General features: G+C 47.4%; 1 protein-coding gene across 1 annotated transcript in view; it reads right to left on the bottom strand.

Annotated features, from left to right (window-relative positions):
- The window catches only part of LOC135242735 (talin-2-like), a 127,130-nt gene that overhangs the window by 64,524 nt on the left and 49,188 nt on the right, over positions 1 to 13,418 (bottom strand). Inside the window, 4 exon segments of the mRNA XM_064313963.1 lie at positions 226 to 378; positions 1,205 to 1,334; positions 1,862 to 1,959; positions 3,452 to 3,604. Coding sequence (XP_064170033.1) covers positions 226 to 378; positions 1,205 to 1,334; positions 1,862 to 1,959; positions 3,452 to 3,587 — 517 coding nt within the window. The 5' untranslated portion in view covers positions 3,588 to 3,604.

Raw genomic sequence — 13,418 nt, 5'->3', positions numbered from 1 at the left:
CCCCTTACTTTGACTCAAAGAGGGGCTGCGATATCCTTTGCTGGAGAGGGGGCCTGGGTGCCCGTTACTATGCAGTTATTTCCTCACAGCCCTGATGCCACTATTTTATACCATACTGCAGCCACAGATGCTACAGCGTACCACTTTTTCATGCCCTCTAGTGGCACGGAGGTGTAACAGCAGGATAATACCGTGGAGCACAGGGCGAGGCAGACGGGAACTCACGATCGTCATCCGTGTGCAGCTTGGCCTTCAGCTTCTCCATCTTCCTCTCGTCTCTCAGCAGGGACCTGTCCTTCCTCAATGTCCCCGAGCCTTCCTCCCGCCTGTCCTCCACCTGCTCCTGGATCAGCGAGTACTCCTCATAGTTGGTGATTCCTGAATGGGAAGGGGGAGGATGAGAGCTGACCTCAGAACAGTTGGCTCTACGCCTTATCTGTCGCTGAACAGGGAGGGGGAGGAGGAGGGCTGATCTGAGAACAGTTGGCTCTGTGCCTTATCAGTCCCTGAACGGGGAGGGAGCAGGATGAGAGCTGACCTCAGAACAGTTGGCTCTGTGCCTTATCAGTCCCTGAATGGTGAGGGAGGAAGAGCTGATCTCAGAACAGCCGTCAGGGCCACGTAGCCCCATCCCTCCAGCTCCCAGGAGCCAATAAGAGGAAACAGGAATTCAACTGAAGGGGAGAGAGAGCGGGCAGGAGTCTGGAAGCCCTGCGTCGGCCCGTCGGCCCGCCTGGCGGAGATCTGCCAGGTACCCGTCCTGCGCCCTCGCTCAGTTTCACTCGGGCTTCCGTCCGCCGTAATTGAGATGTATCGCTCCCGCATCACCGTGGCGACAGCGGGAAAAGGCAGCCGCTCGAGGATTCGCGCCGCATGAGCCCTCAGCGCAGAAGAACCTCCCATTTTTACCGCTTAAGATCGTCTATTTTATACCGTTCTCGATCATTATTAGCTTTTAAAAACCCTTTGTTGTTTTTCGGGGAGGGGGGAGACACACTGTGATTTAAACATCGACTCAGGAGGAACAGTTTCGACTGCGCAGTCCCTGAATAAAATCATTAAACAAGACTTAAAAGGAGAAGCATGAATAATTCAGAGCTGAGGAAAATGGCGGATTTATTTAGAGCCGTTGTGTTTTTTAGCTTTTTTTTAAGCAGAAATCGACAGTGAAACCTGAACACAGAGGTGGGGGGTTCACACGCACCTATTCTACTGCATATGGTGACCAGCAGCTCGCCCACGGTTTTGGAGTCGTCCACCATGATGGTCTTAATGGCGCCGTCCAGCATTCTGATGCGCTGCGGTCTCTGCTTCTTCTTGTACTCGAGAATGTCCTGAGAGAAGAGGGTGGGGGGGGAGGGAGGGAGGAGGGGTAAAGGAGCGGTTAACTTTGATTGCGTATGACATGCAGAGCCAAACATACATGCACATGCACACCCACACACACATGCTCGCTTACAGGAAGTACAAACACACTGAAGTACGCCCAAAGAGGTATTTTCCAGCATCAATGCCTCATTAGATCTCTCTCGTCATTTGCTACATGTCAGTCTCTTTGTGCACATGGCATTGTGGGTAACTTAGCATTATGCGCTAACATTTCTGCCCACTGGAAACATTCCTTCTGAACATCACTACGGAGCACGCAGCCTGCCTGGACCTGACCTGCGAGTGGCATCAGTCATCACATCAGGCTGACTTTCAATGACAGGAAAGCAAGGAATTATGGGACGTGCTAATATGACGAGCATTCGGCCCGAAGGGATCCGTGTCATGTGCGCGGCTGTCGCCATGGCTACAGCCAGAGAGGAGGGCCCACGGTCGTGCGGGTGGTCACGGAACCGGACTGTGATTTTTTTACCCCGTTCCGGAGCATGTAGTAATCCAGGGTTCTTCCCGACTCCAACCAGATTCCTTTCCTGGGGTCGTCATCCGAAAGGAAGAGGCCATAGTCAGAGGCTGCAGCAGGATGAAATGTTTTTTTGTTTTTTAATTTACTTTATCTTATGAGGTAACCAACTCAGGAACACAAACACAAATGGTGACCGTGCTAAACAGATGTCTCACATTAATCTTACCGATAAAAAGTTCCAAAAGAGTCTTCCAGAATTGTCAGTGGCATCAATAATGTAAACAGCCACACACTCCTTCTTGCACAACTTGGTCTCAAGTCGGTCACAACATCATTTTTATTCTTACAGTAACATCTTATTCTTTCTATCATAAATGCATGAATACAGCATGCCATTATTAACAGATACACTTATTCATTCACAGAAAAAATAAGGAAAATGAATCTTTCAAATACAAGACATGCCATTCATTCCTGCAAGAGAAGAGACCTTTTGTATCCTAACATCCATTCGTCATGTCCACTTCCTGTCTGTCCAGTGAAACAGCCATCGCTTCCTTTCTACAAACTACAGTCGTAAATCTGATGCGTGCGATGGGTTAAAGTCTGATCTAATGTGGGACAAGTAGGACCCACGACGGTCTGAATGACAACCTCTGCATGGAGAAAACAATGCATCAGAAAGTGGAAGAGTTTAACAAATCAGGGAGTGTCAGCTCTTTGACTTCAGTGCATTCTGCAGACTTCGGTCAGAGAGGAGCGTGGTGGCGAGCGCGATGCAGATCTGTTCTCTGCCCCGCCAGCGTGAGGCATTATTCAGCAGCTCGCACGCGCTCTGTGACAGAGCTCCAGCCACCGCTGGGCCTCGGGAACCCAGTACATTTCTCCCCTCGCCGTGGACTTAAGGCAGGGGATTTGAGAGAAAAGAGTCAGGGAGATAAGAAACTGACTGACAGCGATGAAGGGACAGCCTGGTGCGGAACCGTGCACAGACCAGCGTCTATTCAGCCAGCACGCTGAGTTTTCAATGTGGTCGTATAAAAATAAAATGCAAATATACTTCAGAGTATAAAGATTCTGAGGCGTGTGACTGCTGAGGATGAAGGGGGATGAAGGCAATCAGCTCGTAACAAATAACAGCTGGCCTTCGTCTCTGCGAAAATGGATTTCAAACGCTGTGGTCTGCGCCTCACTGAAGCAAAAAAATTAAATAATGAGGGCCCATCTTTCTAACTAACCCCAGTTTCAGGTTTTGAGATCGTGGGGGGAGGGGTATCTCTTTCTTTTTTTCTCTGTCCCCCTCACATTTTCATTTTTTTACCTGCTCTGACTCTTCTATTATATTTCCTGTTCTTCCTCTGGGTTTCCCTTGCTCTTTCTCCCCATCTCCCTCACTCATCTTTGCTCTCCATCTCTTCCCTCCCTCCCTCCCTCCCTCCCAAGCTCATGTTGTCCTTTTCTTTTGGTTAAACTGTCTCCCTAATCGCTCACTCACTCACACACTAGTACACTCACTCGCACACTTGAAAACTCGCACATTCACTCACTCACACATTCGCACACTCGCACACTCACTTGCACACTCACTCACTCACTCACCCTGTCCAGTCTGTGCCTCTGGTACCCTCTCTCTGATGATCCGGCAGGCATCGTAGACCGCAGTCGAGGGTTCGAACTGCATGGTCTTCACCACGTTGCACTGGCGCACGCATATCTTCAGCGACAGGGCCACCATCTCACTGACGTCTACACCTGCGGGGAGAGGGAAAGAGAGCAGAGAGCCATCAGTCTTCTGCTACCGCACCTGAACAACACTGGAGACCAGGGCGAAAAACAGAGAGCGTGTGGCGTAAGACGCTGCATTTATCTCAATTGCTCTCTTGCAACCATTTAAAAATATTACACACATTTCTTTTTAGGAGCAGGGCTCGCTTTGAAAGGGTTTCTCTTTCAAGTGTATTGAGACAGGCTACCCCCTTCTTCAAAAGCACCAGCAGACAGATCTCCAAATGTTTTAATATGCTCTGAACCGTGAATAAACGCAATGGGATCTGGAAATGAATTCCATGCTGTTCCATGCTTCTAAGAATTGGCGTCGAGCATCATCTGCTGCAGCTTGAAAGAAGTGAAATGCAGTAAGCCAATGTCTACAAAGCATAAAGAATCTAAACAATCGCCACCTTCGAAGACCGCAGGTATAGGCCTTTAAAGGTGAAGACGGTGGAAAAATGATCTTCCGTCTGTCAGCAGACGAGAAGCATTAGCTGGGACACTCTCTGCAGAAGGCCGATGCCAGAGGGGTAACCTCTATAGGGGAAAATCCAAAGCCCTGGCGACCGTTTACGGTAACCAGCCAGCAGCCCAGGATGCTGCCCGTACTGTAATGTTGGTTTTCCGGTTAGGCCCAATCACTGGGCCGTTTATCATCTAATGCGATTTCCAGCACGTGAGGGTTACTGGGGCACAAGGTGCATGTGCATTCAAGCAAAGAGGCAAAGATCATTTTTCAAAATGGGTTGGAAGCCAGGTATTCATTTGGTCAACAGCAGGGCCATTCACTGTGACCTATTGGTAGTGCGCTGGTGATTCTGAGTTGCACTCTTTTTTGACTGCAACCCTACCTTGTTATGGTTCACATGCATTTACCCTACAGCCAGCAGTGAATAAAAAGAGACCAGCCAGGCTTTTTCATTCACACTGAATGCTCCCCTACAGTAGCACCAAGCTGCTAGTGTCCCAGCATTCCATACCACCAATGCCTTCTTTGTGAATCAATCGAAATGGCAGATCCTTCAGAAGTGTCCTGTTCTGAACCGCGTGGTCAAGACGTACGCTCTTCGCCGAAGTGCGTTCTCCCGGTTCCCTTTCCCGGGAGACGACGAAGGCACCGTCAGCGAGCCGACGGTAACGGGCGGGCTGAGAGCGCGCGTCTTCATCGCCGGCGGCGACCGAGCTCGGCCCGTGACAGAAGGTCGAGGCAGCTACAAGGGGACGCATTAATTCCCCGGCTGTAGCCCGTGAGCTTACAGCAAACACAATCTGTAATAGATGATTTGCGGTCCCACGGGCGGCTCTCCGGCGAGAGAGGGCGCGCATGACAGTGTAACCGCGTCCGCCATTATTACGCAAATCAGAGAATAATTTAGCATAACTTAACACGGGGATACGGGCAATTACAAAGCCGCAGTTTAGATTACATTAGACAGAGGAGCTGTCAGAGCAGGGCATAACATAACAGAGTCCTACCAATTAGAAGATCATTACCGAAGCAGCATATTAGACAGCCTCACATTGTGCCACATCAATACAATAGTGCCATCACCACTCAGTGACTGCCCATAATGTAAAGGAGATCAGTATTCTGTTTCAGTATTTGAACACATGGCCTCCCGTTAACATGGTCTAACAGCAAATGCTTCACCTGGGATTTCAAACCTGACAAAGGGCTCCTAAACTGACCTATGCTTACCATTCAAAATCCAAGCTCACTGATGTTCCCTAAATGTTAAGTCCCCTATTAACTATAGAGAGGGCTATATTACCAGACCATCAATGAAGCAACTGAGCAGTGTCTTCATCATCACAAAAAATTAACGTTGCCCTAGGATCAGCAATCACAACCACAATCCAAACCCAAACAATTTTGATGAGAATGTGAATTCTGATCCAGAATCAGTTTCTTAGAGCAAAATGCGCATAAAACATGGACACAAAGCTAGTCAAAACGCTGTTAACAGGAAGGCTCTACACCAGTGGTTCTTAACCTATGAATTTGCACCTTCATTCGCAAATTAATAAAGCCCATTTATGTTCCTGCCAATACAAGGAAGAGAAGAATTGGCCTGATGTATTTTCATGTCGGTTTTTTAAATTGACAATTATTTGCAAATTGGCCGAAACAAGTATGCAAATTGAGAAGCAGGTGGGAAAATGAAGGTAAGTAGGTTGCTGATGCAGAGCCAAGCTGAAGGCCAGGGAGCCTTACCCACTGGCCTGGCCCATGTAAATGATGTCATTATTGTGAACCCCACCTCTGAAAACTGTGGGCAGCACAGCAACCACTGTGAGCTTGAAGCACACCATGCAGACATCAGGCTGCAACCGCCAGCCATGTTACATATACAAATGAATGATTGGCTGGATCTCTGTCACTTCAAATAGGGGGAGGAGTCAGGTATTCTAAGGGATGGTGACAGAATCAGGAGCTTGTACAGGACTATTAGTGATGATCTCACTTAGGCTACCAAGAAGTATAACTCCGAAATGAATTTGCAAATGCATCCCATTTGCACGTGATTTTAATGACAAAGCTTCATGAGAGCACACATTGTAGCAGGCCCTCCCAGGTCTCATGACTGCAAAGGGCAGCAGAGGATAAACAGAGAAGCACCATCAGCACTTGATATTCGGCATCCATTATAAATGAGAGATTTTATGAGTAGTTCTGTTGCCTTTAATGTTCCATCGAAGGTATCGATGGAGCGGTTCTTCTCAGCGCTCCGTTTCTGAACAGGACAGACAGAAGAAGAAAAGGGTAGACTCTTCATATCGACTGCCAACGCAAGCACTCCAGGGGATCGATACAATAATCTCCAGCCTAAGAAATCTAAAAAGGAAAAAAAAAATGGCGGGGAGAATAAACCGAATCATACTATCGTCTCTTCATTTTGCGCAGAAGAACCAGGCGAAGACGTCCAACCCGTACGCCACTCAAGCTGACGTCCAACCCATGCGCCACTCGACCACGGCATGATCAGCCGCTCTGAAAGCTGGACGGCGGAAAAAATGCACAGAACAAGCGTTGACTTCGCCACGACCCTCCGAGCGATTAACACAGAACTGAAACAGAAGGGCGGCGCCCCCTGCTGAGGGGCTGGGAAAGCGCACCCCTGCGGAATCGGCCGTCCCCCGGCTAGCCGAGGCCAGTCTCCGCTCGGCGGTAACGACTGGCGCGTGCTCCTGTACATCCCACAGCCATCAGGAGGGCCGGTGCCCGCTGTGCCCGCTGTGCCCTGCTGTGCCATGTCAGGCCCAGATGTGCCTATGCACTCAGCACAGCCAGGCTCTCAGTGGCTTTCACACGTTACACGTGCTGCTAACAGACTCTCTTCTGTGCTAACAGCCTTTGGTCACTGCAATCTAGGGGTGCATGTAGCATACACACATGCACATACGCACTCACACACACACAAACACACACACACAAAACAACAACACACAACCTAAGTGCTGCTAAAACACAGTATCAGCACGTCAGACAGCAAAGATTAAGTGCTTATCAGTATGGCCTTCCAGAGAACAGGAGTGGTCTGATGGATCCCAGGGGAGTGGTTTCCAAGGGACTCTTTTCAAAAGCTTTGTCCATGCTGTGTCCTGCACTATATGCAAGGATTTACAGTATGATGGGCTTAGGAGGTTAAGCTTTTCAAATTTAAATTATTCCCTCACATAGTCACTAGTTTAGTATTTACAGGATGTTAGATGCTTTGAAAGCAGAACTCTTGAGTCCCTGCATTCACATCAGTTTTGATTTTCATTATACAGGGCATGTGACTGTGTATCTACGGAAAATACCGGGGGAGTTTTTGTAAAATGGATAGACCAACAGAAAATCAAGCACATTCGTACAAAAAATTCAAACAATTGAAGAAATTTCAATCCCTTGAATCTTCCATGTTCAAAAACAACAAAACAATGCATTTGAACATGAACTTTCCAGTCGTCATGGACCCGTGGGAACCTTGTCCATGTGCACCGGGGGGCCAGCATGCTTCAAAGCCACCAGATTCCTCACCAGCTCTAAAAATGTGCACCATGGACGACAGGGCCAGCCAACCGTACAATACGAAACACAGCTGATCCTGAGCCCCAGACAGCAGTGACGCAGATCACAGAGAACTTTATTCATCTCGGAGGCTCAGCCTACTTCAGGCAGAGATCAAACTCCGTTTACAGGGAGCCAAGTAGCACAACCAGAGGGATGTTTTAGACACTGTCTGAAAGATGTCTCAGAACAGTAAAGAAAAGCAAAAACCTGTCAGCGGTTTCTTTTTCTGAGATATCTTGTTAAGGAAAAATGAACAAGTGCATCATGTCATTTATACCATTTACAGGCAACAGTCTCTTTGTTTTGTGGTCTTGGGCCATTGAAACTGTGTAAGACCTGGTACAACTGCAGGACTTCAACCTGGCACATCTGGGTTATGAGCCGAGGTCTATAACACTTCCCCGACTGAAGAGAATAGATGTTTAACAATCTACAAGGAATTCAGTCCTGGTAAATTTCTGCAATACTTCTAAGAGCACAGTGTAGACCAGAGCCATGCTCTGAGTCTACAAGCAGAGTGTTCAAAGGCCATTCCTACAGAACGAACACACACACACACAGACACACACACCTTGAAACACTGCTTCTCAGAATCGTTAAGGGAACACTGAGCTACTCGCTGTGAAATGCAAACGCTGCCCGCGGTGGGGGGGCCACTGAAGTGGTACACGGACGTCGGCCATTTCCTGCACGCTAACGCTAATTATGTGGGCCTGGGCCAGACACAGAACCCAAATTCAGACCATTTACAGCAAATATGTTAAATGTACAGCCTATGCTCATATTATCCTTTCATAACAACAGATATAACCTTTCCAAATCCAGTTTCGCCCTTCGTGGAATAAAGCGCTCCCCGGAGGAGCAGGGGCGCACAAGCAGCTCCCAGAAAGGCGACCAGCAGCAGCAGGAGGTGCTGACTGTCGGCGCGGAGGCGTAGCGTGAGGAGGCTCTAATCCTGAAGCACTCCATCACAGACCCCCTCTTAGTCCGAATGCCACACATTCCTCTCATTTCTCTCACATGTGGGGACACAAGCAGTAATTACGGCCTCCCCGATACGACGCACGCACACACGCACTTCACCGCTAATATCAAAACGAAAGCTCACTTTTCCAACCCGTCCGTACCGCGCCAGAGAGCTGATGCTGCCCCGCAGCACTAATTACACTCAAAATAAATATTTTAACATTATACATAGCAATAAAAACGAGTATATTACCTCCACATTATTATTGGCATCAGTGATGACTATAAATCTGAGGAAGAGGAGCAGGAAAAAGTGCTGATATAAAGCGGAGGGCTCATGAGGTACTGTAGATGATAATGGAGGTATGATGTATCGATTCCAAGGCTCCCTCTTCGCTCCGAGCCCCTCAGGGGGACGCATCGGCGAATCTCTCTCTCCACTCTAACTGGCCATTGGACAAGGTTAAATAGGAGAAAACAACAGCATAACCGAGGCGGAAAGAGCCTGATGAGCATGACTCAGCATCCCCCTTACGAAGCTCTCAATCAAACCCAGTGCGGCCTTCAAAAAATTAAAACTGCAGAGTTCCAGAATTAGCTTGCTTTTTGGCTTTATTGGCTGACTACAGTGAAGCAGGCCTCCTGGAAGACCGATGCTTTAAGCAAAATTACACCACTTCATGACTGAAAACAGATTAATGCACCATCTCCCCATTCTCTTACGTTACCCTAGGGCAAAAAAAAGGAAAGAGATTTAATACGACTGAACTAATCTCTGCATATGCAAATCCGAAGCTGGAGCACAGGTTGTGTGTAAAACAGAATTTTTACCATTACTAATACATACAGGGGCAGATTTTCGCTTAACTATCGCGGCGAAGCAGGCAGACTGAACCAAGCAGTTCGGGGGAAAGCTCGAGTTCTCATTTGTGTGAGTCACGGTGAGGGATTGAGAGAGCCGAGCGGAGCCGGCCACAGCCACTCCCCCGTCTCCGTGGCTACCGCCTCCATTATTTACGCGTCTCCTCAGTCACACCTAAATCCACCTGTCATCTGCAGCGCCTCCCTCCAGCCCTTATTGATTCAATTAGCAGCCCCCAGTGTGGGATGGGGGGGGGGGGGGGGCGCACATGCAGCCACACGTGACAGTGCTTTCCCAGCTCCGCCTCTCCCAAGGTCACTCCTGGCTTCTCACACACACACACACAGAAAACAAATAAACAAGCAGATATAAACAAACACATAGGGCGTGCACTGACAGAAACATGCTGTAGACTCGTACATAAACTCATTCACATGCACATAGACACACACATACAAAACGCCTCTCCAGTCTTTTGTGTATGTGCACATAAATGCAAAAGTGTGGGACACAGAACATTTTTGTTGTTTTGCCTCGGTACTCCAGCACATATTATATTATTTCAAATCCAATGTGAGTACAGAGCCAAAATAACAAAAATGGTTATTCTGGAGTACGGAGAATAAAAATTGTATCACTCGTTCCGATACTTTTTCAGTGAACAGCATGTGCAAAGCCCGCCCCCTCTGTGTGCAAGACCAATGGCTGGCCGTCATGTGATCAGGTCACATGAGCTGTCTGACAGAGACAGCCCCAGGACTACACATCCTGCAGAGCCTTCCCATCACTCTTCCCCCTCTTCCGCCCCTATGCCTCTACTCTTTAATAACTGCCCACCGTACACAGAGAACGCCTCTCCACAGAGTCTCAGTGCATCCACTTCACCCTGGTGTGGCTGCATGTCGTTTCTAAGCAACCCTTCACAGCATGGGTACACGTGCAGTTATCACGTGAGCATTGCACCTAAGTGGAGGAAGGGGTGAATCTCCGGCATCTGAGTATCTGAGCGCGCTTACAAAAAATTACCCCACATGTCATTTACAACGCAATGATCCATCATTTAAAAAGAAGAAAGAAAGACAACCATTTATTTATTGGATTACTAAAATCCACATAGAGGTTCTTATTGGCAGTAGCCAAGGGGAGGTGCGATATATGACCGGGTCAATCTGCTGGGAATTCGCAGGCGTTCGGTTCAGTAAAGCAGTCACAGACCCACTGGAGCACTGTAAAACAGACCTGGATTGGCAGCAGCGGCTGGATAGTCAATAAAGGACGTAACAAACGCACGTGAGCCCTGCATAAAAAGAGCAGAGCCCTCGCAAGTGTGAGAAAGACAGCCACTGATTGGTGGTCCCCTGAAGGAAAAATACTGGCTTTCTTAAAGTCACAGGTTCGCATTAACGAGAAAAGAGATAAAGGTAACATTACATTACATTACAGGCATTTAGCAGATGCTCTTATCCAGAGCGACTTACACAACTTTTAACAAAAGAGAGCCCTTAACTCTTACCACATGTCCCTGTTTACAGCAGTGAGAGAAAATAAAAAATGAACAAGCCTGGCCAGGAAACCTGTGAATTCACACAACCATGATATAGACTGATGCATTTGCCTTATAAGGCATGGGTAATAAAGTATTGCCATTATTTCTATTGTGCCCATATAAGTGCACAGCGCTCATATTAACAACATATACAATATGTCAAATTAATTTGCCACAGCTAAATCAGCAAATACGATAATTCCGTTCCCATTTCTCCGATTTCATACTTCATTATAAGCGGTGGCAATAATTAGGATCTAATTACACGCACGTCGCAAATTTCAGACGAATACCCATCTGATTGAAAAACTAAATCGATCAAAAAGCACCTGAATTCCGGGCGCCAACCTATCACAACTACATTCCTGGGGGAAAAAAAGAGGTATCATTTATTCCTTCCAGGAAGGAGTAACAGATTATTCTCCATCTATTTTACACGAACGGCAGCTGAATAGGAATGAGGAAGGAGCGATACATCAGTTTTAGGAGCGCTAAGCCAACGACGCAGATGTGACAGCCTTAACGCCAGCCACGGAAAATAGATGACATCACCGCTGGCGAAGTCGCATTAGATGATATTCTGCTTGACACCGGCCTCCCAAACGCATACATTCAGGCCTGACAGGTTGGTGGTGGATGAGAACGTGAAGAAAAAAATGCAGAATGCGCAAAGGTGAAAAGGAACAACGTCGTGGACGTTAAAAGGAATGATGACGTTAATGTCATCGGGACGTGAACACCTGCTGAAATGAACTCTGTCGTGCTCATTTACATTCTTACGTAGCAGATGCTCTTATATGGAGGGACATACATGTTGGTGAAAACAACCAGATTAGAGGGAAACCAGAAATGGACTTTACCCTACTGAAGGGGAACCATTAAAGAAGTCCACAGTAAGAGCTTTGATGTGAACTACAAAGAGAACCACTTCCACTAACTCAGATATACCAACATTAAAACCAACCAGCCGAAGACAATGCAACCTCAATCTTGAACATGGTCACGTATATGAGCAGTGCCCAGATAAGGGCTGCCATTCTGTTTAGGGAAAACAACGTCCTAATGGCCTGTTCTGGGGCCAGGGGTGAACGCGGGATCAGACACGAGACCCCGGGGGTCCTTCCTGTCCAGGGCGTCCTTGCGCTAAGGGTCTGCCTGACTCCTTTCATGAAGGCCACAGGCCTGTGAATAGGCCCCAAATTGATAAGAGGGCTTCGAATAATACGCCATTCATCAGATAGCTTCTCTCCCCGTTTCCTCCTGTCCTGCCCATGGTCACAGAGCGGCGGTGCCAGCGTTGGGCACACTGGCGTCGGTCCGCGCGGTCGGCCTTCCGGTCAGGAAGCGCGCCACAGAAACAATCCTTTGTGAAGGGCCTCGTTCGGGACACCTGGAACCACTCACAGTGCCGCAGAACGACCCGCTTCTACAGAGAACCAGCCACCCCTCGGCATCGCTATGGAAACATCAGCAGGGATCCGAATCCGAACTCATCGAACACCCAGAACGAGTGACGGCCGCTTTCACAGAGATGTAATACAACTTTTCATTCTGTGAAAAAAAGGTTTTAAAACGAGGAAAGAGTGCAGTGTCTTTTGACCGAGTGTGCAAGGAGATATGCCAGTCATGGAGGGAATGATTGACAGGTTGACTGCAGTCAATCATCTGGTAATGTGAAAACAATTCACTCACCAGCAGAATTCAGTGAAAGATTCTTAGCTCACGGTCACACACAATTTAAACGAACAATTAATTCATTCAATAAAAAAGCAAAACACTATTAATTAATCTGTCATGCACTATAGGCCACCATTTTCAAAATGAGATTTTGGGTCCATTAGCCAAATATGCTCATAAAAAGGCACCTACATGGATTTGAAATACCATACTTATTTATCATTAATAACATCGTTAAACATTACATATAATAAATGATATTAAAAAAGTAGAAGCTGTGAATCTCACAAATGAGTATCTAGGGCACAACTGAAAAGAAATGTTACCGTGGAACATTTCCAATATAACTGCGAGATTATCTCCTGATGTGCACTGCTGGTTCTGAGACAGTAGGTGTCAGTCCTGTGAGGTAATGCGAGGAAATCATCACACGAGTAAAAGTTCTGTGGACTGAACCCGGCTGAACCCTGTGTCACGGTGCCTACGCATAGCTGCATTACATGTACAAAATAAACGATTGTACACCCATTTGGAATCCTCATTTCATGACCGTTTTGTGGGAAATGGCATATTCAACTAAGGACAATACATTATAAGCATATATTCGCATTGATTATTTCATTAGGACCATTACAGAAGCGCCTGAGTGGTCGAAACGGTGTTGCAGCAAATGGTGGAGATAAAAAGC

Source organism: Anguilla rostrata, chromosome 16 (genome assembly GCF_018555375.3).
Source record: "Anguilla rostrata isolate EN2019 chromosome 16, ASM1855537v3, whole genome shotgun sequence".
Classification (NCBI taxonomy): Eukaryota; Metazoa; Chordata; class Actinopteri; order Anguilliformes; family Anguillidae; genus Anguilla; species Anguilla rostrata.
The sequence above is the reverse complement of the archived record's forward strand: the minus strand, read 5'-3'. Positions and strand labels throughout refer to the sequence as shown.